Below are 26,107 nucleotides of genomic sequence, written 5' to 3'. Positions count from 1 at the left end.
ACCGAGTGTAGCGTTACATTTATTTAGGAACCGGCAAGGATCTTATATAAGTAGCATAATCGCTGGCTCTCTCAAGTCAGCTTCACCGCAATGGATAAGTGTTTTCCGGTGAAGCATACGTAAAATATTGTGGTCAAGCATATTGAGAGTTGAAAGGGGCCACTGTCACGAAACTTTGTTCATGTTCCCTTAATTATACACATGCACACGCACCAAAGACAGTGCTCGGTCGCTCGGTCATGGTACGAGCATCAAGATGTCTAATTACCGTACTGGCAGTCAAGCCTTAATCGCATGAGAGTGATTTTGTGCGCGACGGCGACGAGCGATGGCTCCGAGTGGCGAAATAAGCCATCGCACCAACAGATCGCTCGTTCTTGTCGCTCGGTTCTGGAAATCTAGAATGCATCGCTCGTCGCCTGGAAGTGCTACGAGCGACTAGCCAATAGCGCGAAGCCGGAACAGGATGTACATTAGTCAAGTACTACCGATTGTCGCACGGAACGAGCGAACGACTAAATTTTCATACGTGTTAGGATAACAACCTACTGCAAGACCTTTAGAAATATTTATGCGGCTCTTTACAGTAGTACACATCAACTTAAATTAATAAAGCAAGCGTCATGCCAGTTTCATTGTGTATTTAGTGCCCTCATACCGGCAACACTGGGGAGACGTCGCTCAATGTCATCGCTCGCATGCGGTACGACTTGTAGGCGACGAGCGATCACGACAGCTATCTCTATTGCGTCGCTTGTCGCTGTCGCACGCTAGATCGCTTGCATGTGGTTTATATTTAATTCACAACTATTTCTGACATAGCTGTTGCGATTTGTGGCCTTTCTCACAGTTACGTTTTCCCGGCTGTTACATTTTTTTTTCGTGGTCCCTTGAAAAACGTATCAACGGGGTTCTACCACACTGCTGATACGTTTTTCACGGGACCGTAATAAAAAATTTAAGAGCCAGGAAATGCAAGAGACGAGAAACAGGAAAAATTGAGAAACGAGAGTAGAGTTGAACTGCACACAATATTATTTTAATTCTTATGTGTGAAAAAAAGTCGTAGTTTCGCCCGAAAGCTGAAGCAACAATTGTGATAGATAATTAGTAAACAGCTATACAATGTAAGAATAGTAGTTTTATCGTCCGTATAAACTTGTAAACATTTGCTTATTAACTATATTGACAAGCATGGTGTCAGCGCCCACAGGCAAACATGAACACATCACACTCGATGAGCGCAGACACGCGCTGTCAAACGCTGGCTTGAGGAAGCGCCGCTGCAGCAGGGAGCGAAGTGACCTTCATGCTGTTGTCTATCGCTTCAACGCAAACTGAGTGCCGAGAACACACAGCACGCACAAAGTTACGAGCTGCCGACGCACCTACACTGCCTAGACTCTGCCCCCAACACAGATCGCTTTCAAGATATGGCCCGTGCGCTGCCACACAATACGCAGTTCATGCTAGAGTACAACGCCGCTCGCTATCCCTTCCTCCCCCCTCGCTCTCTCGCCGGTGCCTCGAACGCAACGGAAGAAGGCGCGCTCCCTCCCTGCTTTTCTTTCTTGCGTGCGCACGATTTAGACGCGGCCGTCGGCTCCCCTCGCACGCTTTCACTCGCACATACAGCATCCAGCGCGCGGCGACGGCGATATCGCCCTAGGACTTTACTACGTGCGTCACTTTAATGACGCTCCCATATGTTCCTGACGGCGTCTATGTGCTATGTCCTACCGCTTGAAAAGAATTTGGCCGTTCCCCATACCGTGCTCATTGTTATATACAGGCAATCAGACTTTGCTCCCTCTCCTTAATTTAACCTGCTCGACTCAAATTGTTCCCAGAGACATGTCCTTGGGCGACATCTTGCCTGTGAACGATTGCAAGATAACGGCTCTTAAAACCCAAATTCCGTCGCCCTCTACAGGAACCTCCAATTCACCGACTCTCACAGACGAACTTAGCACGATGATCACACCTGACCTTCTTCCTGCACAAGCTGCTGACCTCCGCCGTCTCTTGGAAACTTACCGCGACATTTTTGACCTTGATGGCAGCCCTTTAGCCTAGACATCAGTGGTCACCGATTGCACTTACACCGGAGACGCCAATCTGATATGCCACAGACTGTACCATGCTTCACATGCTGAACGACAAGTGATCCAATGAGAGGTCGATAAAATGTTGACTAAAGGCATTATCGAGCCATCTTGCAGTCCATGGGAGTCCGCTGTTATCCTTGTCAAGAAGAAGGACGGCAGTTTGCGCTTTTGTGTCGATGACAGACACCTCAACAAAATCACGCACAAGATGTCTACCCATTGCCGTGTATTGACACTTTGGACTGCTTTCACGGAGCCAAGTACTTTTCATCTATAGACCTTCGATCAGGCTATAGGAAAATCTTGGTAGATGACATGGACTGTGAGAAAACTGCCTTCGTAACACCTGATGGCCTCTAACAATTCAAGGTTATGCCATTCGGTCTTTGTAATGCCCTGGCAACCTTCAAAAGAATGATGGACTTTTTACTTCGTGGCTATAAATGGTCAACATGTCTGTGTTATTTAGACGATATGATAGTCTTTTCACTAACTTTCGCGAGTCATCTCACGCATCTGTCGGCCATTCTTGCTGTTTTCCGACACGGTGGCCTGCAGTTGAACTCATCCAAGTGCCACTTTGGATGTCGTCAAATTACCATACTTGGTCATCTAGGCGGTGCCACTGGCGTTCAACCCGACCCAGACAAGATTCGCACTGTCCAGAACTTTCCTGTTCCGTCTTCCACCGCAGTTGTAAGAAGTTTTGTTGGACTATGCTTCTACTTCCATCTTTTTATCAAGAATTTTGTCGAAACCGCCCGCCGACCCACAGACTTACTTAAGGAGGACGTTACTTTCACAGGCGGCCTTGCTTAAGCCAAAGCCTTCTCCGCCCTCGTACGCTTGCTAACAGCTCCCCCATTGCTGGCTAATTATGATCCATCTGTCGCCACTGAACTTCACACGGACGCCAGTGGCCATGGAATTGGGGCTACACTCGTTCAATGGCAGCGTAACGAAGAGAGCGTAATTGCATACGCCAGCCGTGTCCTGTTATCCGCCGAGAGGAATTTTTCAATTACTGAATGGGAGTGCCTGGTGTTAGTTTGGGCACTAGCCAAATTTTGCCCCTACTTGTACGGCCGCACATTTTCCGTGGTTACCGGTCACCACGCCTTGTGCTGGCTCTCGTCACTGAAAGACCCCACTGGACAATTGCGCTACGGCTCCAACAATATTAATTTGTTGTTTTATACAACTCAGGTCACTTGCGTAAGGACGCCGACTGCCTCTCCAGTCCTCCTGTCGACCGCCCTGAAGATGATGCACATGACACAGACACTTGTGTCCTGATCTGCGCGACATCCGCACTGAACAACGGCGTGATGACTGCTTACCTGTTCTTATCGATTGTCTGAATTCTGGACATTCGGAACCCACGCTGCGCATGTTCGTGCTCTGTGTCACAGCTTAGGCCCTGAAGGAGCCGAATTTTTACTCGTACCACGCCATCTTCGGACCTGTTCTTGGGCAGTTGCATGACACCCTATATACTGCAGGCCACCTCGGCGTTTCGCGTGCCTACGACCACGTACAGCGCCACTTCTACTGACCAGGCCTATACCGCAGAAAACCTGCTCTGCTGCTCGCTGGACGCCTTCACCCCATAGATGTGTCCTCAGAACCTTTCTTTCGCATCGGTGTTAATCTTCTCGGCCCTTTTCCGACATCAAAATCTGGCAATAAGTGGGTTGTCGCGACGGATTATGCGACCCGGTACGCGATCATGCGAGCTTTGCGGACAAGCTGTGCAAATGAGGTGGCGGATTTTCTCTTACATGACGTCATCCTCCATCACGGCGCACCCTGGCAACTCCTCACTGATCGCGGCCGCACCTTCTTGTCCCGCGTTGTTGAAGGCTTACTTTGTTCCTGTTCTGCCGAGCACAAGCTTTCCACCGCCTACCACCCACAGAAAAATGGACTCACGGAGCGGCTCAATCGCACGTTGACAGAAATGCTATGTACGTTTCTGACGACCACAGTGATTGGGACAGCACGCTACCCTTTGTGAATTCGTCCCATCACGAGACCGCTGGCTTTTCATCCTTTTACCTTCCGTTCAGCCGCCACCCTACTCTGCCCTTTGACACACGGCTTCCTTCCTCGACGCACACTCCTGCTGAATATGCTCAAGACGTCTTCGCCCGGGCTCACGCGGTACGCCAGATTGCCGGCTCCCAGCTCATTGAGTCTCAGGCCGCACAAAAGATTTGGTACTACTGCCAACATCGGGACTTTCAATTTTCTCCTGGCTCCGTTGTCCTCCTATGGACACCATGTCGCCGCGTTGGATTGTCTGAACAGCTGCTGCCGCGCTACACAGGACCCTACACGATATTGCATCAGCTTGGCAATGTGAACTACGAGATCGCTCCACTGGACTTGCGTGTCCCCACTGATGTTGTGCATGTGTACCAGCTGAAACCTTACTTTGCCGCGAGTTCACCTCCCTTATAGTTAGCACCGGACGGCGCCTTCACAGGCAGGGGTTATGTCGCGGCGCAAGAGTAGCGCAAGTGAGAAGACAATTTTACGTGTAGAGGTAGAATCAGTCTTGCCAGCCATCTTGTTTATGTATCGTTGCCTCTCTTGTATATATTGTAAATACACCTGTATATGTGACTACCGCAACGTAACAATATTATTATCATTATCACAACTGCATGCAAACTCAAACGAAACGTGGCCTTTGATTGTGCAGCCAGTCATTAGCTACACAAACCATTAGCAACCGTCAGTCAAATTGTGGCATCAACACAGCCCATTCGTGGCAGCATGACTTGGCAGGCCACACCTTATGCACTTTGGCTGAGCAGCTGTGAACACACAATGGCACCCTTTCTATTGTGTATTCTACCAGCACTGCACTTAAAGAACTGCACTTACTGACAATATTTGGAGCTCTACTAAAATATGCCTTTGACTTTATGCACAACTCTATGCCATTTTTAACAACGCTCAATTCACAAGGCTGTCATTAGCTGCACGAGAACATAAGTAAAACCAGATTCTGAAAGGATCTTTTACGCTGAATCCTCTAAAAAAAGAAAGGGAAAAAGAAAGAACTATGAACATTGTTGGTAATCTGGGGCAAGTGCAGCGGTCTTCATAAATTTTTCTGTATGTACTAGCTTTCTTTCTTTTTTCCTTTCTTATTCACTTTAATGGGCAACTTTATTCTAGCTGCATAGAGAAATATATCGTCCCCACCAGGCGCGGATCCAGGGGGGATGTCCGGATGTCCTGACCCCCACCCTCAAATTTCTGCATCGCCCCCTCGCTGACAATGTGGATGGCCCTGTCGCAAAAAAAAATATGGCCACCAGCATTCTTCAAAATTATTTTTCGCGAGTACCAGTGGTATCAGCCATGTAGAAGTATAAAGCTAGCTCGCTCACAAGCTTAGTTGTATTCCGTAGGGGTGTGGTGTGGCGAAGTTGCCGTAGTTATTTTTTCTCATGAACACCTTGGACCTCCTGGCGCCGGCCGTGCCTTACTCGTCCCATCGGTGGCGTCGAATGAACCAGGGGACGTCCCTTTTGCCAAGCACGCAGATGTCCGCGCGAGCGCCTTCGCGCCTGATCAACTCTGTTCCCCATTGAGGTGTCATCGGTTGCCTCATTGGCTGTCATCGGTTCCACGACCAACCTGCTTAATGAAAGAGATATCTCGCTGAAGTGTTCATATATAAATAATAACATTGCAACTAACAGCTAAACTAAGAGCTACGCATAGGCAACTTTTCTTTAACTGTAGCACTCAGTGTGATCCCAGGTTCTTCTTCTTTCTGTGGTTTTACGTGCGAAAACAAGTTCTGATTATGAGGCCCGCCGTAGTGGAGGGCTCCGAATTAATTTTGACCACCTGGGGTTCTTTAACGTGCACTCCAACGCAAGCACACGGGCGTTTTTGCATTTCGCCTCCATAGAAATGCGGCTGCCGCGGCCGGGATTCGATCCCGCGATTTCGTACTCAGCAGCATAATGCCTTAGCTGATTGGGCCACCTCGGCGGGCTGTGTGATCACAGTTACACGTTGACAATATCCAGTACGAGCACAGTACCGTTCGTATGCTACAAGTTTTTCATTATAACTTCGCAGTTTTATTGTCGTACATTAAGCATAGGATGCTCAAAGCCGCCGGATCCGTTTACCTGAGTGGCCGTTCTCGCGGAGCGGGGCGAAGCCTCGAGCAGCGGAGTGGCTGCGAAGTGGGGGAGCGTGATGTCAGCGGCCAACGCCAGCACGCGGGCCTAGGATGGCGTCGCGTGGTTAGAGAAACGGGAGCAGATGCGCGCCTTGTGTGAAAGGATGACGTCGCGTGGGAAACAAAACATGAAGACGCTGGCTCGCGCTCTCGGCTACTAGGCCACATCGTTCTTGCAGGTGGCGTCGAGACTCTTCTTCATGCGAGGTGATCCGCATATCGTAAACAACCAGCGTAGTGTTGCCGCGTCGGAGCTCCAAAGCAAACGAAGGTGTCTCAGCCGAACACAAAGAATCTTCTTAAGGTAATCAAGGTGTCCCAACAGAACTCCAAAGACGGACCCGTGTTTACGCATGCATAACAAACCTGCGACAGATCATCCCAAATTTTATTTTAAGAAACAATACAGGCTAGACATACCGGGTGTTCAAAATTAAGCTTTATGGTTTTCTTAAAATTAGGCACTGGGAGGCACGTAAAGAGCACCTGCGCAAATAAGTTATGTGGCCAGGGGCACACAAAGTGAGGTGATAATTATCGCTGTCAGCAGCCGAATTACCTAAAATTGAATAATTAACTATTCATTGACAGCAGTAAGTTTGTATGTTTGTATTCAAAAGTTAGAGGCAGTCGTGTTTCTACACAGTTTCACTTGGAAGAATTCTTCTAGCATGTCTATGCTCCGAGATATCCAACTCCAAATTTTAATTGTCGTTCGCATGATTACGCATGCAAGAGAGTGAGGATTGGTGCAAAGCTCTTCCATGATGTGACGCGGCTGTTGAGTGCGGCGTTTAGTCTGACAACGCGGCGGAGGCATTGGCAAAGATAATAACTGTCCCCCTTCTCCTCACGGCTGGCGAAAAAAAAAATCGAAGAACCCGTAACCGCTGTCGTAACACGCGACCGCGCAGCCTGTAAAGCTGGCGGCAGCTGCCATGCCGAGATAATGGCGCGAGCGGAGAAGCCGGAGTGTAATGCGCGTGCGTAATGGTGACTAGACGACCAGGCATGGTCATTGCCTGGGCTACGCAAATAAAGTGACTGCTGATTTCCAAGTATTGTAAGTTTTATTGAAATCAAAAGCAACAACTACACCATCAACAGCAGAAACCTTTTTAGCTATGCTAACGAATATTTCATACATACTGCCGCTTTAAGTTTCGTGTTGTCATGCACAAATCTCATGACAACACTTCACCAATCAAGATGTGAATGCCCTAAAAAATCTTAAAAATGCTTCCCTTCCACAGCAACACAAAGCATAAACCGCTCATGCGTCGAGTCGATAACTCTGCGCAGTAAGACAATTGAAATTTGGAGTCGGATATCTCGGAGCACGAACACGCTAGAATAATTATTCCGACCGATACTGTGTAGAAACACGACTCTCTCTGTTTTCAATACAAACATACCCACTTACTGCAGTCGAAAAAAAAATAGTTGTTCAACTTTAGTTAATTCGGCTGCTCACAGCGATAATTATCATCTCACTTTGTGCCCACCTGCTGGGTGCCTAATTGCCTAATTTTAAGAAAACCATAAATCTTAGTTTTGAACACCCTGTATTATCAGGCACAGCCGCCAAGCACATGGCTGTATTGGGTAACGTCCTTTTCCTATAAACTCGGAGAAACCGATACCTGGCTTCGCTAAAGGGCTTCTTCCTCTTACTGGGGTTTTACATGCCAAAACCAGTTCTGATTATGAGGCACGCTGTAGTGGAAGGCTCCGGATTAAGTTTGACAACCTGGTGTTCTTTACCGTGCACTACAACGCAAGCACACGGGCGTTTTTGCATTTCGCCTCCATCGAATCGAAATGCGGCCGCCGCGGCAGGGATTCGATCTCGTGATCTCGTGCTCAGCAGCGCAACACCTGAGCTGACTGAGCCACCACGGCGGGCTAGAGGTGTTGCTCTAGCCGTATAAAACGCGGGTTTATCGTGAGCAGAAACGGTGCATTTCGGTAAATCAGGAAGGCTACTATCATCATCATCATCATCATCATTGACAGAAGCTGACCCCCCCCTCAGAAAAAACCTGGATCCGCCCCTGAGGGGGACACAAAGTGAGATAATAATTATTGCTGTCAGCAGCCAAATATTGCCTAAAATTGAATAATTAACTATTTATCGACTGCAGTAAGTGTGTATGTTTGTATTGAAAAGTTAGAGGCAGCCGTGTTTCCACACAGTTTCACTTAATAGAATTCTTCTAGCATGTCTATTCTCCAAGATATCCAACTCCAAATTTTAATTGTCGTTCGCATCATTACGCATGCAAGAGAGTGAGGATTGGCGCAAAGCTCCTCCATGATGTGACACGGCTGTTGGGTGCGGCCTTTAGTCTGACAACGCGGCGGAGGCATTGGCAAAGACAATAACGGTCCCCCTTCCCCTGACGGCTGGCGAAATGAAAGAAATCGAAGAACCCGTAACCGCTGTCATAACACGCGACCGCGCAGCCCGTAAAGCTGGCGGCAGCTGCCATGCCGAGATAATGGCGTGAGCGGAGAAGCCGGACGGCAGTGCGTGTGCGTATGGTGACTAGACGACCGGGAATGGTCATTTCCTGGGCTACGCAAATAAAGTAACTGCTGATTTCCAAGTATTGTAAGTTTTATTGAAATCAAAAGCAACAACTACACCATCAACAACAGAAACCTTTTTAGCTATGCTAACGAATATTTCATATATACTGCCGTTTTAAGTTTGATGTTGTCATGCACGAATTTCATGACAACACTTCACCCATCAGGATGTCAATGCCCTAAAAACGTTCAAAATGCCTCCCTTCCACAGCAACGCAAAGCATAAACCACTCCCGCGTCGATTCCATAACTCTTCGCAGTACGACAATAGAAATTTGGAGTCGGATATCTCGGAGCACGAACACGCTAGAATAATTCTTCCGACCGATACTGTGTAGAAACACTACTGTCTCTAAGTTTTCAATACAAACATACCCACTTACTGCAGTCGACAAAAAAATAATTGTTCAACTTAAGTGAATTCGGCTGCTCACAGCGATAATTATCCTCTCACTTTGTGCCCACCTGGCCACATAAGTTATTTGCACAGGTGGTCTTTGCGTGCCTCCCAGTGCCCAATTTTAAGAAAACCATAAATCTTAGTTTTGAACACCCTGTATTATCAGGCACAGCCGCCAAGCACATGGCTGTATTGGGTAATGTCCTTTTCCTTTATGCTCGGAGAAATCGATACCTGGCTTCGCTATAGGGCTTCTTCCTCTTTCTGGGGTTTTACGTGCCAAAACCAGTTCTGATTATGAGGCACGCCGTAGTGGAAGGCTCCGGATTAATTCTGCCAACCTGGTGTTCTTAAACGTGCACTACAACGCAAGCACACGGGCATTTTTGCATTTCGCCTCCATCGAAATGCCGCCGCCGCGGCCGGGATTCGATCCCGCGATCTCGTGCTCAGCAGTGCAACACCTGAGCTGACTGAGCCACCACGGCGGGCTACAGGTGTTGCTCTAGCCGTATAAAACGCGGGTTTATCGTGAGCAGAAACGGTGCATTTCGGTAAATGAGAAAGGCTACTATCATCATCATCATCATTGACAGAAGCTGACCCCCCCCTCAGAAAAAACCTGGATCCGCCCCTGGTCCCCACAATGTTAGCCCATTCCACATCAAGGCAACTGCACTTGAATCAATGCTGCACCATATCAACTGAAACAAAGACAGCTGCTATACCGAGCTCTTCGATAGCGAGAAGTTGAAAACAAGGCAGATAAGTGTGCAACATAGCCACTGCTGTTATTCTCAGAGTCTGACTTCCAATACTGGTGGAGAGTAACTCACCCACATCAGCAGTCGAGGCTTTTCCTTGAGGTCACTCTTGTTGCGGACCATAAAGTACTGTTTCCGAAATCGCCATCCTGACGCCAGAGAAGTAAAAAACGCATACCAAGTGTATCGCACCCTTAAAAAAACCATTAAGCCAAGAAGTCTGTTTTCAAATGGCAATTCTAACATACTGCACAAAAAGTCCTCCGCTAAAGTAATTCTTAAAAAAATAAAATGCAAAAGTTGCCATGCTGGCGGCTTTTTCTCGTGCGCCACCTTTCCTGAGCACTTTTCTTTATATCAGCACAAAGGCGCACAAGCAGTTGATGCAAAAAAACTTGCGCTGCAAAATTCCATCACACTGTTCATTTAACCAGCATGAATCAGCTGGGCTGAAGAGCAGTGCAGCAAAAACAATAAAATGCATAGCATGGAGTATCGCTCCGTCACTGAAGCAAGAGTGTTTATGAGAACAGTTTCTCAAAAAGAAGGCAAAGTATGAACACTGCAACTCCAATTTTCAGCCTGATGTTACACCTTGACATCTGCTTGCTGTCATATTAATTTGATGTCCGTTTTAAAAATGTCGCAGTTTTGCCTGAAAGGTGAAACATCAATTGCGATAGCAAATTAGTAGAGAGCTATTCGGAGTAGGGATAGTAGTTTTATCGGCTGCATAAACTTGGACACATTTGGACTAACTGAATTAACAAGCGTGGTGTCAGCGCGCACAAGCAAACAAGAATAGATCACACCGAATGACTGCAGACAACGACTGTCAAAACGCTGGCAGCAAGCGCAGCCGCCGCAGCGGGCGAATTGTTTGCGCGGTCAATCGCTTCAACGGAAACTGAGCAACGAATGCACAGCGCATACAAAGGTCAGAGCCGTGTGGAGATAAGAGACGGTGCGGGCGACCGCCCCCGCCGGGCAAAGTGCAGAAGAAAAGCTGCCCCCCCCCCCTCCCTCCCCGCGCTGCCTTCCCGCTTTCTTGCTTTCGCGTGGGAGATTGAGTGGCCAGTTCCCCTTGCGCCCGGTTGCAAGATAAGCATTTGGTGAAGCAGGACAGCGTCGCCCCGCCTCCCTCCCTCCCTCCCTCCCTCCCTCCCTCCCTCCCTCCCTCCCATACCCCCACGGCCTTTCGCGCGACGGTCACGTTTGCTTTCCGCCGTGCGTTCGCTCTCTGTGATAGCTCGCGTCACCCACGCGCTTTCACTCGCGCATACGGCGCGCGGCGACGGTTTTACAGCCCTTGGAATTTATACGAAACCTCACGGCGACGCCGACGGCAGAAATCCGGTTGAAGTGTCCATATAATTGCTATCGCAATAAAACTGAAGTGACTGGATGACACAAGTCACAAAGTAACCAGCTGCCACGCAATGTTCCTCAAGGCTAGCAGTGTACATACGACAGTTTCACATAAACAAATTGCGCAGTTAAAGCATATACTTTATCATTATGATCAGTGAACATTCCGAATGGAACTAGTGGCAATCAGAAAGGCAGTTCTCTATATTTCGCCCTGCAGCTACGTATAGGTGTATTGAAAGAAAGTTCCTTCAGAGTGTCGGCTCTTCATGCTGCCAAGCTGCACACTTTAGCAGAAGAGAAAGGCGACAGCATTACATTTCAATGAATTCCCAGCTGCTAGTGTACATGATAATGAACTGGCTGATGCCAAATCGAAAAAGGCTTGCGAAGACTCGAAGCCACTGCTTACAAATCAATTTTCAGGAGTGGACACCAACTGTCTTCTGTCAAGTCTTATACGATAAACAACAGAAAGAACTGGGATGATCCAAAGAATCACCCCTCACATGCCTGCAGACACTGGACCCTAACATAACACTGAGGCTACCACCAAAAATTCAGCGCAGCTGTGCCAGTCTTCTGCACAAGCTGGGAGTGTCTTTTATATGTGTTTACATGCACTTAATGTGACACATTGCGTCTCTACAATGTGAACTGTGCCGTGTACATGAATCTATAAAGCATGTGCTATGTGTGTGGAAGCATGCCTTCAGTGCGTGGAAGAGTGACAGAGGCTGACTGATGATCTTGCCTGCCTTGATAGCCAACCATTGTCAGAGGATGTTACATTGGTCCCTTGGCATGGCTGCAGAATGTTTCCGGACCATCCAGGCATTACTTGAATTTTTAAAAAGTACACGTCTGGACTCTAGGCTATGAGTAGACTTGCCCCATTATGTGTTTTGCCTCTTCCCTCTATCATCATCATTGCCCATCATGCTCCTCTTTCCCCAGCACAGAGTAGCCGGCTATAAAGGAGTGTACCTCAGGCCAACCTCTCGAACTTTCAGATCATTAAACTTTTCTCTCTCTGTCTCTGTGCCTCCATTAGTACAACATTCATACAAGAAAGATCTACACTTATGACCTGTGAAAATCTTTTTTTCTTTTTTCTAAAATCACCATTTCCATTACCTCTGCTTGTGATGTTACTGCGCAGTAATGCAGTGCACATTACCAAGAAGCCACAGCCACTTAGCCACTCACTACTAATAGCGTTTTAAAGGACGTCCACTCACATTATTGTGCAACTCAGTTACCTAGAGTATGAACTTCAATTTCTAAAACTTTTACTATAAGCACAAAAATGTGGTGTGATGGCATGTACTTACCTATGTCTGGAAGTGGGTCCACCACTTCCCAGTGATCCTCGGACCGAAACAACATGGAGACATGCTGAAGGGCTGCCTCTAGAACATTCCAATTGAAGACAAGGTGCATGTAATGCTGCCCAAACTGCATGAGCTACATGTTTACTAGTGCTGTATTGCAGTTAATGCAGTGCGATTTATTTGGACACCAATTGCACTCTCCACACAGTTGAAATTTCACATTAAATATGCGATGTATGAATACAATTATGAAACCTGTACTGAAGCTTGATTGAGTTGAGACGATTTATTTTTCACTACATTGGTGCATACCAAATATACCAAGTGTGGAAAGAAAAAGTTCACTGAAGAGCATCATTATGACTCGCGACTTCCTAGGTTGAAAAAGGTCTTCTGATTGCGAAAATGTCTACAATATCATAAGCCATCTGATTAACAGTTAATGCCACAAAAGAGAAAATTTTTAAGCATTCTGTGAAACCTTATCTTAGATTTCTTGATTTGGCTACACTTTCTGAACTAGCTGTCAAAGTGCGGTGATGGCCAAACTTTGACGTCTCCTGCAGGCAGTTAAAGCAAATGTGCACATAAGAATGCAATGAGATTTTTTTTTATGCCTATAATTTGTAATTTGATGGCAATGAAGGGGTGGCTACGGATGCAACATTTTTGTCAGCAAACGCGGACAGCAAAAAGGCTGTTCGAATGAAAGGAAGTAAACACAATGTAAGCTTTGACCAACATGCTCTAACAGCCAACCATTCATGCTTGAAACTTATGCCAGCTAGACAGACTATGGCGATAAAACTTCAGACAAATTCCGCTCACCACTAACGCACACGAACAGTCCAGTGTCTTCTGTTGCAAACAGCTTGCACACTGCCTGTGCTGGCTACACTTGAAAAATATACTGAGAGTAGTGAACAGGCGTACGCAACTGGCTCCTGCATATGTCAAAGTGAAGTGTGTGGTCCAGAAGTGCAAACCATGTTGCTACCCTCAAACTAATGCAGAAAGTGTGGCCAAATCAAGGAGACTTCTTAAAAAATATATTGACATAGTGTTGGGTCTGTTTACAATACAAAATTAATAACAAAGGCATGGGACACATACGTACCACAGAAGTTTTGGTTGTAATTATTTGGGTCCAGGAAGCGCTTGACAGCCAGGCATTGTGACAATAATGGCTCTGAAAGCACCTGGTCCAAATATTCCTAAACAGTTTTTAAAGTAAAGCATTACAAATGCAAGTTTGCATATATATGACAAGGAATATTAACATGACATGGGGAAAAGCATGGTAAAACTTAAAGTACCATCGCAAATAACTCTGGACTTGTAACCATATTTGTGCTAATGGTTTAAAAATTCAGTTTATGCTTAGGTGACAGACAAATATGGTTGGTCCCGGCTATGCAATAATGAAGTTTGTAATGACGTTTTCATTATGACATCAGAAGGTATCATTCATGATTTATTCATGATTATATTGGCATGAAACCATTCCTCCACCACTGTATGCAACACAAACTCATACCATCCCAAAGAGGAAACATTTTCCTATAGTTCTGTTAACATTACTGATAACCATACTTTTAGAGCTAATATTGCTTAAGTAGCAGCTGCTGTTCTTTTGTAACTCACCACACTTTTGTTACCTGACCGTTGATTGTTTTCGTTTTCTCATTGTCATTATTCTTGAAACATTAGCTAATGTTGCATAAGAAGCAGTTATTATCCCTTTTATACACTGCTGGATTTTTTATTTATTTACATTTAGGTTTGTTCAATACAGAAAAGGTGTACGGCACCACAAACGAAAAGGTGCAGGGGGTGTGCCAGGCTGCACCACTCACTCAAGGGTGCACGGCACTGTCAATAGGTACTTGGCTGAATCGAATAAACCTTTTGTCTCTAGCTCATTGCTGCTCCTATCGGTGATGAGGGTATTATAAATAAATAAACAAACAATGCCAGTCTTTATGATGCAAGAATAATGAAGCTGTGCATGCAAAAAAAAAATACTAAACCTGCAGTTTCTGTTGCCTCTCGGCAATGAATTCTCGACTCATGTTATTGAATAGTTTCTTAGGTGGAAGAGGCAACTCCTGGCCCGAAGCTTGGAGCTGGCTGTGGAGGGCATTGAAGTCGCTGTACCGCCTTTGCACCATCCACGTCGTCTCCTGGTGAAAACCACGCTGCACTCGCAGGTTGTAGCACTGGGACAAGGACACGCCATTCAAGCACCTAGTTTTACTTGCATTTTCAGAAGATGCAAATATGGTTCAAAACGAAATAATTGAGTTGTGTGAACAAATACGAAGAAATTCTGCACAGAGCACAACAGTGAGCTGCCACAAGGTTCTATGGCAACTATGGAACTATGGCAAAGGGTCCTCATACACACACGTCGGATATCAAATGTCAATGGGCTGGTGGGTCTGGTTTGTAATGGTGCCTGTAAACTGACACCCATGAATGCCCTTTCATTCAGCTGCATTGGGAATACAGAAGGTCTTGCTCAAGTGAAAGCTTTGCTCACATTAAGAGGTCTAGAAATTCGCTGAAAGCTTAGCAGACCAAGCAAAATTTAGTTTTCCTTGAGCTAACCCGAATTTTGAATAATAAAAAATTGCATTACCACACGCTGAATGCAAAAAGTGACCAGCTCTTTTATCCCAACAAATTCAAAAGAAAATTTGTGTTCACTGCTGCTTTGTTCTGGGTCAAACTACAAAGTAGGGTCACATCCTTTGGTCCTCATTTCTCATTAGTACACCAGAAATTTTGCTCGCCACAGTTGCACACTTTGCCAGCATCGTCTGCATGCAACTATTACGGGTGTCACATGGCACACTTTTGACTCTGATCAAGGCCGATCCAGATCGAATTTATCGGTCGCGATTCATTCCTTTGCACAAGCTGCACGAGGGAGCCAATCGCGATCGCGATCGAAAGTGGTCGTGTGACACGTCATGCAGTATTACTGTCCAAACAAACGAGGTATAAAACAATGCAATCTTATAGAGAAACTTGCATGAAAACAGAGGTGCGGGCAGTGCAAGACATTCATTTAAAATGTTGGAACAAGAACTAGCTAGCTCAGCGTGTAAATACATTTAGAGAGATTCAAAAGAAAATATGCAGTGCTAGTTTACCAACACTTTGTACTAGGGTGGTTGACACGTTTCATTTTTTTAATACCCCTGTTGCATGTGCGTGTTACATTAGTTCTGACTGAGGTCGATTCCGGCCGCGGCGGCCGCATTTCGATGGGGCGAAATGCGATAACGCCCGTGTCCGTGCATTGGGGGACGTTAAAGATCCTCTGGTGGTCAAAATTAATCCGGGGTCCCCCTCTACGGCGTCAATCAGATCGTGGTTTTGGTACGTAAAACCCCAGAATTTAATGAACTTTTCGAGCACGATCGAAGCACGAAGCATGATCGTCAAGTGTGCTGGAAAATCAGTGTAGAAGCGCTCGATTTACATTTATTCACGCGCGATCGAATGCCCTAGCTGTGACACGCCACCGGTACATTTCTCTCAAAAAACATTTTTTTTTTTTTTTTAACAGTTCATAATTACCAGCACAGCCGTACCAACGCCTCCTATAAAGACATAGGAGGCGTTGGCCGTACATGAGCTCCTTGTTATACAACGTGAAGGAAAAGCTATTCACGGCCACTGAGGCACGCGCAGCGCAAGTGTCGGTGCATAAACGAAATTTCATTCGCTGTGGCTGTGTTGCTACGTTGCAATCGCGCTGCTCTCCTGATAAATGCAGTTGTGCATGTCCCCCATTCACTAGCAGAAACACCAAGTAGAAAACATGTTTATGAAAAAAAAAAAGCAAGTTTATTGTTATGTACAAACTTGACACCACATCCTCTGACAGTTGGGGCGAAACTTCCATGAACTGATCGGGTTAGAAAAAAAAAAAAAAATGTGCCTATCGTCAACAGCAGCGGAGCCGTGTACACAGCATAGCAGAAGCACCTCACGACGGCAAACTACACAATGAAGGGGGAATGTCAGGCAGAGCAACTAGCAAACAAATTTGCGACGAGTAAAATATCCCACGTCAAATAGAAAAGACGGTCTGCCGGTGGTGGAGGCGTATCCCCCACGGCACAAGAGTGAAACGAGTGTCAGGGGAGGTGCGGAAGACATTGGCGGAGTCATCACGAACACATATGAGCAATGTTTCCGAAGCGATAAAACATACTCACAGTATGGCCTTGGACATTTTCAAACGATTCAATTACACACGAGAGTGGTAGCGTGTCATCGAGTAAAATCTTCGTGCTGCGCCTCTCTTCAAACATCGCCATGGCTAGAGGCATTCATTTTTCTGCGCGACGAGAGAGTAGTGCGGTGGCGCTGACTTCCTGCCGGTTGCGAACTATTATCCCATAGACTTTCTCCGCTGGTGCTTCACAGGCACATCAAGCCTAAGGTAAAGTTGCTCATCCATTGGAAGCTAGCACAGGCTGGCACCAGACGGCTAGCAGACGTTGTTTTTCGTTTGTGTTTTGTGTGTGCTAATTTTTACACCATTGCAGTGAATGTAACGCTGCGTTCGCAACCTCGTTGTCAACATTTTCAATGTGAACACCGCCTTTGCACTGCGGCCGCCCTTTTAATGTGGTGGCTAGCCAAGTACCTTTGGAACCGTCGCTGATGTTTCAGATGCGCGGTTAAAAGTTCGGCTTCTTCGTCTCGCGGTCATGCCGATCTATCTGCGGTGGTACAGCGGGAGAAAGTACCTGCCCACGGTATAACTATTCATTGCGAGCACAATCACAGCCTAAAAAACTCCTACATCTGAACGGTTGAAAAGTTTTCTCAAATCGTGGACGGTGCCCGACTTCTCAAAGTCAGAGCGCCACGAAACCGCTGTCTACATGATGGGTGAGTCGCAGAGTATTCCATTTGCGTAACCTATGTAAACTGCGTTGTGGCGCTTTGTTGGTCTCATAATGGTACAACATTATATATTAGAAACACCGCCTGACCAGCTCAATTAGCGTACTCGTGCATCGTTGCGATCTCGCTCACAGCTGTCAACTGCATGGGTGACGCGCCACATGTACCGACGTTTAGGGAGATGCGCGCATCATTTGTCTCCCGCTTACTGTCACATTTTGCCAAATGCTTTCAGCTTCCGTGTTCCTGAACACGCTCACGCCGAAGTTCTACGTTGCTCTCACGGGCACTTCGTCCCTGATCTCCGGCCTGATATTGGTGAGTTCGACAGATATATGTCTCGACTCACTCACCTCTCCATGTGTGGACTCGCTTCAGGACGCTTGTAAATGTATGCCAAGGTTAACATGAAAGCGTTCTGGAGGTCTGTGAAGGTTTTTCAGGGCCAGCTTTCGTGTTTGTTGGCCAAAACTAAAGCAGTTTATCGTGTCCGTCATTTGCTGCCGCGGTTTTTCTCGCATTAATTACATTAGTGACACAATAGTTTCTAATAATCTTGCTCTGTCATAAAGTGCACTATAGCATCTCTTTATATATATATATATATATATATATATATATAGTTATTGCTAGGGGCACCGTTTATGTACTGGGCATTTGAAATTCCTTCGAACCTAGTGAGCACACAATAAAAGCTGAAAAAACAATGATTTGTTTTCTTTATCAAGAAAAGATACTTTTTAGATTTATATGTGTTGTAAACTATTCTCTATGCTAGTTATTTTTGCACATCTACCATAGAGGTTTCTCTGAGGTAAATATCTGTCATGACTTGTCATGAATAGTAAACTTATTAACAACAGTGCTAGCCTATTCTGTTTGCAAAATATATTTTAAGGTTACCTACACAGGAATTGATGAAAGACACAGTTAGCTATGTAAGATCGTTTAATTATTTTGTTCAACTTCAATGATCATGTCCTCGTTCAGGATATGAATCCAACCTTCTGCCATGATCTTAAATTTTTTTGCGCGCAAACAAACAGGGACGAAGAAAAGGAGACACAAGGATGAGCGCTTTCCTTGTGTCTCCTTGAAGCGCTCGTCCTTGTGTCTCCTTTTCTTCGTCCCTGTTTGTTTGCGCGCAAAAAAATTTAAGAAAATGAATCTGTTCCAACTAGGCCGACTCGCAGTTATGCTTCTGCCATGAAGCGCTTATGTTACATCGTAGTGTAAAGGGCTTCTGTTATCAATAATATCAGTCAGATTGTCAAGAAACCTTGAATGTTGCACAGATGTACAGCACATGTTTGATGTCAATGAATAAAGTGATGTGCTTGGGGAATTAGTCATGAATGTCATATAGGGAAGACATTTTGGAATGCTTGTGCCCTCTTGTGCAAAAGTCACCATCTACTTCAGATTACTCTCCATGCCAGAAGTTGACCTGTGCAATGTACTGTTGCCTATATTGTCACTTGTTGGAAAGTACTTATGGCGTTTTTCACTGGTCGATCTGGGGGCAGGATTTTTTGCTTCACGGCGGCGAATCCAAATTTCACTGGTCAAGTTGGAGCGGGTTTGCGTTTTCCACTGGTCGTTTCGGATCAACTCGCTCCGTGCCGGATCGCTCTCACTTGCTCCACTGTCGAGGCGCGGATTCGGGCGGAATAGGCGAAACAGGGCGAGAAGCATACGGGTCACTTTCGCTTGCTGGGGCACGGTGATTTTGGTGGCCATGGAAACACACAGAGCGGAAGTCGATTTTTGTGATGTGTGCGCACAGACTTCCGATACGATTCAGCGCGGAGCATTTTCGCTTTCCGCTGGCAGATTAGGATTGGTGAAATGCAAGCACTCGCTCCAGGATTTTGGAGGCCGCTCCAAATCAACCAGTGAAAAACACCATTAGCAGTGGCACTAGTGGCTAGGACAATTGGCAGCCATTAAATGAAATGGCATGGCTTACATCATGACCTTCATAAGCACCCACAAGAATCATTAGTCTGACATATTCTATCATTCATTTGTAGCACTGTAAGCATGTGATATTGTTCAGACCAACTAGCCAACTAGCTCAGCTTTCTGCCTTAACCAGAATCAAGCACTTTCCTCCATTGTTTTCTGCAATGGCCGTTATTACATATATATATATATATTTCTTGCATTCTAATTTTGATAAAGGCTTTAGAGTGTCACTGGTGAGCCCTCACTGCAGCAAATTTTCACTAAGCATAGTAGCATGGTTGCTGGGATCATGTGATGGATTGGAAGGAAGGGTCTTTCACTTGTATTACAACATATGCTGAATTGTTCCTGTGCCTGTAGATCTTCGAGTGGTGGTACTTCCGCAAGTATGGGACGTCGTTCATCGAGCAGGTGTCTCTGAACCACCTCTCTCCATGGCTGGGGGGTGGGGCAGAGGAGGCCGAGGGGGACCGAGGGGGGCCCCCTGACAGGGGCCCCTCCTCAACGCCCACGCCTTCCTCGGCTGGCGAGTGCAAGGTGTGGCGCAACCCGCTGTCACTGCTGCGAGGGGCCGAGTACTCGCGCTTCCTGGCTGCTACCCGCCGTGAGCCACTGACATTCTACGATATGAACCTCTCTGCACAAGACCATCAGACGCTGTTCGCTTGCGAAGCAGATGCAGGACACCCCGATTGTGAAGGTGGGACATAGCAGCTACCGTGCACCTTCCCTCATTTAACAGCCAGCCTTTCTCATAATGCTTGCACTTAGAGCACCATGCGATTTTGGAAAAGGAAAGGGATGTTTCAAACTTGGGCTTCTTCAGTTTTAGTAGATATTGAATACCTATGCTTTCTGTGACAAAGAGTCCTAATGCAGCAGACATTAAAGCCTGACAAACGCATCTGTGCTGTGTGCCTACCAATCTGGCTCCTATTTAAAGATTACAGGCATTATATCGTCTCGAGCCTTCAGAAGAAGTCTTGTGGATTTGATAAACCGTAGAGCAGCTGGCTCCTGGAAAACACATCCGTCGGGGCTTGCTCTCGAGCAGGGAAGAACCGCGCGGTCTTCTTTGTTCTTTTGGGCGCGACCCACTCTTGCCCTCGACCCACTACCAACAGGTGGCATTATCCGCCCTTCCGAACAAAAGCATCGCCTTCATGCTGCAAAATAGGCGTAAGAAGAAAAAAAAAATAAATAAGACAAAGCGAAAGTACAAAATAAAAAGAATAATCGTCACGCCGCCACAATCAATGAATGAAGAAGAAACTCGCGAGGATAAACGGAAGGATGAAACAAATAGGCGTGAATGAGTGAAAAAAAAAAAAAGTCATGCATGCGCAATGTACGGTGTCATGCGCACAACATGAACTACGTCCGCGCTCGGTTGTCTTTGTGTCCTGCCCCCCCCCCCCCCGGAATTTTTTCGTGCTGGCATGCACCGCCGACCAAAACAACCACCGGCGCCGGGAATCATTCTGGATTTTGTCTACAATGTCTTTTTCACACTCGAAAAGACATTTTGGCACGAACATTGCCAACTCGGGCTCGATTTCGTGGCAACGCCCAAGCACCTGGAGTCACATAACGCAAGGAGCCCCATCCGAGCACAAATTTTCAAGGGCTTTTTGATAGCGAGCGGGCGCATTGCGGCATCTTGCAGCGGCCGCGGAATCTACAGATCACATGGATTTCAATTCTAAAACTTTATGGGTATAAAGTTCTCATAAACTTTCGACATGAAAAGTGCACTGACATTTCCAAAGGCGTGCTTTAGATTTTGAATTCCAGAACTTTATGGGTTTAATGTTCTTATAAACTTGGGCCAACATGTGTGCGCTGGAGCCCTCGTGTCCAAGCCATTCTAGAAATGGAAGCACGCGATCGAAATCTTCTAAACATACGAAAATACTAAATGTCACCGTGAATGCAAGCTGGCTGCATAAATTTTCTCCAAACATTTTCAGGAAGCGTGCCCAATGTGATCGATCAGTTGGACGATGGCAGGCAAAGTAAAATAAGAGAAAATGGAAGAAAGTTACCGGCCTCTTATTGAGGCAGTTCTTTTTTTGTGGGCGACAAGGTCTGGCTCTCCGTGACCATAGGGACAGTGGTCCTATGGATTAAACAAAGCCCCCGCTGAAAATACTGGGATATACAGAGTGCTTCTTCGCATGCGAGCTGATTGTGGAGATACATATCTGAAGAACCATTTGCTGCCCCAGTAATATCTCGTATTTAAGCCCAAATGTACAAAACCAAATTATAGAAATTTGTGGTGAAATTATCAAAGAAAGCCTAGATGGCAAAAGTAAACGCTGCAGACTGCTTCTTCATACTTGCTGACGAAACGACGGATATTGCTGGAATCGAACAGCTTACTGTTTGTGCAAGGTACCTAAACAAGGATGCCAGCAACATTGAAGAAGTGTTTTTAGTAACACCGGAATAGATGCCCTCTCTCATTGCGTCTGCAGGTTCTATGTAAATGTGTACAAACTGCTGCAGACTCTTGTCACCCTTCCAGTGACCACTGCCAGTGCAGAAAGAATTATTTTTTAACATGAGATTACTAAAAAACTACTTGCGCTCTACAATGTCTGAGGAACGCATGGTTAGGCTGGCGCTTCTATTTGCCCACAGAGACATCAGCATCAACGTGTCCGGAGTCATTGACCGCTTCACTAAGCTTCCCCGCCGAGTGAAGTAATGGTCCTTTAGATAGCGAAGCAGCAAAAATCAATGCAAGTAAAAAGCTCTGTTCCTTCAGGTTCATAAACTCGTAATTATGAAAACTGTCACAGCTGTCCCCGATTCGTCGTCGGCGCGAAGTCGATCGACGGGGTAGACAAGCTGGTTGGTCGTTCCGTACGCAAGCGAGCACAGTGAAAAGAGTCAGAGTCGGGAGTAAACAAAAAACAAGATATTTATCGGCTGATAAATACACACAAGTAAATAAAATACAATAATAAAAAAAAGACACAAGACAGACTAACACACCTGAGCTTAATATACACAATGATAAGGACAAATAAATACGAGCGATTAACAGTAGATATACAAATGAAACAGGGCTCGGATCAAATATACAAGAATAACACCTAACAGCATTTCACTAAACAAAGTTCAAAAGAAAACAAAAGAAACAAACGATGTCATACGCGCGGCCGGGCAGCAGCAGCAAGTCCATAAACCATGAAGTCGACGCACAAAGCTTTCCCGAAGAATGCTGGCGGCCGATCTTGTCGAGGTGGATGCGAATTGCTGGGCTGGGTTTCCCGGGAGTCTAGATTGGACGTCTTCTCTCAAGCAGGTTGAGCTAACTTGAGGCGAACTACCGTGAGCTTCGTTGCAGACGCTGGTTTGACGTCTCGTACGTCAACAAGTTCCTCGGAGTTCCGACGTGGCCAGGCGGCCCAGGCGATACTGGACGGCACTAGCCCCCCAACGGCTTCTCAGCAGCGCATAGGTTCAGCTTCTAGACTAATCAGCAGGGCCCAAAACATGCGCCTAAATAGCCTCTCCTTTCCCTAGTTCCCTAGGTAGGCAAACTGCCGCTACGTAGCATTCTCCGAATTCAGCTCTCTTAGCTCCCAACAATCTTGGCCGCACTCGCACTATGGACGAAGAACCGCAGATCAGCCTCTCTCCCACTGTCAAGGGCCAAAGTTGATCCCGGCACTACCACGTGGCCGTACGCGCACACTTCGGGGCCCGTAATTCGGCGTGTCGATGTCGAATGCATTGTACGCTGCACAGTCAGGAGCCCACGTGTTTGCCGCTCGTAATTCGGCGTGTCGATGTCGAATGCATTGTACGCTGCACAGTCAGGAGCCCACGTGTTTGCCGCTCGTAATTCGGCGTGTCGATGTCGAATGCATTGTACGCTGCACAGTCAGGAGCCCACGTGTTTGCCGCTCGTAATTCGGCGTGTCATTAATCAGCGTCCAAACCATTCGAAAATATGCCGCTCCGTGACACAGCCCCCCACTTTCAGAATATTATCACATAATATTCGCTTACACGAGTGGCATTTTCGAAAACAAAAACAAGAAAAAGAAGACCATTCCATGTATACATAACATTATACATCTAATAACCACGTGTACCATGTAAAAAAAAAATCGAACACAACACCACACGTCCAGGCACACAACAACAACATTCTCCAACTCGACTGCACAATGACCGCAATTAAATGGTACTCGAAATAACATATGCAGCACACCTGCCATAAATCGTCTGTTCGTACTCCACATCAGTTTCAATACACGCACTAGTGCAATGGCAACCAAAAAAACGTGCGCCAAACACGCGCTCAGAACTACCAGAATAGTTGCGCATCTAGCAAAGTACTTCCATGCACCAATTGAACCGCAAAACCCTGTCGTCTTCCAAACACACATGCGAGACACACGCCAACGCTTTGTTTCCCTTTGTGCTCGCGGAAGACACGCTTTAAGGAACGGCGCAAACACTCTTCCAAACGACAAGGCCGCCCCACGGCTCCTTCAAAATAAAGCGACTCACTCTCAAAGAAAAAAGAAATCCTGAACCCTTCGGTAAAGTGAACTGATACAGCGTATCCCACCCACAAGCAAGCCTAACTGCTACAGAAAGAACGACATATCAAAAAAACAAAGTTTTCAAAAACTTTCTACGCGCGCAAGCCAGCTCTCTCAGAATATCGGAGGGCTTCCAAAATAATTACACAAAGCTCCAAACTTGCTCACCCAACCAATCTCTAAAAGATTAACCTAACACGGAAAAATAAAGAAACAAACTGTTTCTACCAACAACCTGCGTCACTTTCATTTCTAGTAGCTGAAGGTAGAGCCATATCCTTAAGCCGTACTCGAGGCGGGCGCGGTTTGACGGCTGGTCTGGTCAGCGAGGGAATACAAAAGGTACAGCGGCCATGCTCCTCGCTGCCCACCCTCGACACTTGACAAACAGGCAGCATGCCTTTCACGCATCGCACTGCAACTTTACTGACGCGTATGCCTAGTTCACGGCACCGTATCGGCTCTCTCTTCTGTGCCATGTCGTGCACACTCTTCAAGGAACCGAACGAGGGGGAACACACCGGCACCCTTGCCCTTGTCCGCCCCGCGACGAACGGCCCTTTTCTCTCTTCCTCCCCCGGCGGCTCGGACGCGCTCTTGCTGGAGACATTGCAATCTGCAAACGCACCTTTCGAAATTCTTCACTGGGCTCCCCGCAGAGTTTAGCGCCCTTTGTTTTCCTCGGCTGTGTTGCCTTCTCTGCCGCATTACGGCCTCTGCGACACCGCTTCTTTCTCTTTCTCCTAGCACGCTTTCTGGTGCCGATTTCCAAGCCTTCCTCTGGCTCGTGGTGACCCGCGCGCATATCGTCGGCCACGACTTCCACCCCAACCGCACGGTCCGGAGGATCAGCGGGTGAATCACCCTTCTCAAGGCCACCTTTACTGTCGGAGAGCTCCAAAAACCTCGGTGTAATACAGCTATTTTCTTTAGCGCACCGTAGCTCGCCTACTTGTGCGCTGTCCCCAACTGCACTGTCCTGCCCACACTGTGCTTCAGCGCACTTTTCTGATCGATGGCACTCTCCACTGGTGCCCTTGCCTAACACGTTCGCCTCACTTCGGACTACTTCTGTAGGCGCAACATTCGCGACGAACTCCAGGGATAACTGCGTCAAATCATCTACAGCCATACTAGCTGCTTCTCTAGCATTCTCTTGGCACAGTATCACTTCGCGCTCAATCAGGTCCCCATCAACGGGTCCCTCAACAACTACGCCCCGGTCTGCGGATCTGGCATCACCTTTGTTAGGCTCGCAAAGTTTAGCCTCTCTTACTACTATCGGCAGAACCGTGCGTGCGATTTCTTCGCACTTTCCGTGTGCGACTTCTACGGGCACCTCACATTTCTGTTGCTCCTCCTGCACTTCAAGGTGCTCGCTACTAGCCCTGCTCAGGCTGCCAGTTTGCTTAAACTGAATCATTAATTGTAAAAGCCGTATTTCGCGTTCTACAGCTTCCTTCGCCGCCACTCGCTCTTTCTCCCTTTTCTCTCGGGCCAACGCCCGCTCTTTCTCCTTTTTCTCTCGGGCCAACGCCCGCTCCAGCTGTTCCGCAACCCATGTCCTCAGCTCATCGCCCTCTAGGCCGAACAGTTTGCCTATTTCTATCCACTTTTCAGACTCCATTGCCTCCAAAATGCGGCTACACGACCAAAAACCGAGCACTCACAATTCGCATGCCTGCGCGTTCGATACTGCACACGAATTTGTCAGTAGCACTACTCGATCAATCTCCACGATTATCGTTCTCAGTTCACCATGCTACTTTTGTACGGAACGTCCTGTTCGCGGACGCCAGTTTATGTCACAGCTGTCCCCGATTCGTCGTCGGCGCGAAGTCGATCGACGGGGTAGACAAGCTG

The 26,107-nt window shown here is 46.8% G+C and overlaps 2 protein-coding genes across 4 annotated transcripts in view; one reads left to right on the top strand and one right to left on the bottom strand.

Annotated features, from left to right (window-relative positions):
- The window catches only part of LOC119460540 (PX domain-containing protein kinase-like protein), a 60,703-nt gene extending 43,535 nt beyond the window's left edge, over positions 1–17,168 (bottom strand). For both annotated transcript variants that reach the window (XM_037721467.2, XM_037721468.2), the window contains exons 1-5: positions 17,012–17,168; positions 14,810–14,998; positions 13,897–13,993; positions 12,780–12,857; positions 10,150–10,226 (exon numbers count right to left, since the gene is read on the bottom strand). In XM_037721467.2, the coding sequence (XP_037577395.1) occupies positions 10,150–10,226; positions 12,780–12,857; positions 13,897–13,993; positions 14,810–14,998; positions 17,012–17,125 (555 nt within the window). In that variant the 5' untranslated portion in view covers positions 17,126–17,168. The remainder of the gene's footprint in view (positions 1–10,149; positions 10,227–12,779; positions 12,858–13,896; positions 13,994–14,809; positions 14,999–17,011) is intronic.
- Positions 17,169–17,292: 124 nt separating this feature from the next.
- The window catches only part of LOC119460539 (suppressor of tumorigenicity 7 protein homolog), a 56,080-nt gene continuing 47,265 nt past the window's right edge, over positions 17,293–26,107 (top strand). Inside the window, exons 1-3 of one of the 2 annotated variants that reach the window (XM_037721466.2) lie at positions 17,293–17,693; positions 17,944–18,026; positions 20,037–20,376. In XM_037721466.2, coding sequence (XP_037577394.1) covers positions 17,687–17,693; positions 17,944–18,026; positions 20,037–20,376 — 430 coding nt within the window. In that variant the 5' untranslated portion in view covers positions 17,293–17,686. Of the gene's footprint in view, positions 17,694–17,933; positions 18,027–20,036; positions 20,377–26,107 lie in introns of those variants that run through there. The other variant, XM_037721464.1, reaches the window with a different exon arrangement.

This window comes from Dermacentor silvarum, chromosome 8, assembly GCF_013339745.2.
Source record: "Dermacentor silvarum isolate Dsil-2018 chromosome 8, BIME_Dsil_1.4, whole genome shotgun sequence".
NCBI classification, from domain to species: domain Eukaryota; kingdom Metazoa; phylum Arthropoda; class Arachnida; order Ixodida; family Ixodidae; genus Dermacentor; species Dermacentor silvarum.
This window is presented reverse-complemented; position numbering and strand designations above follow the sequence as displayed.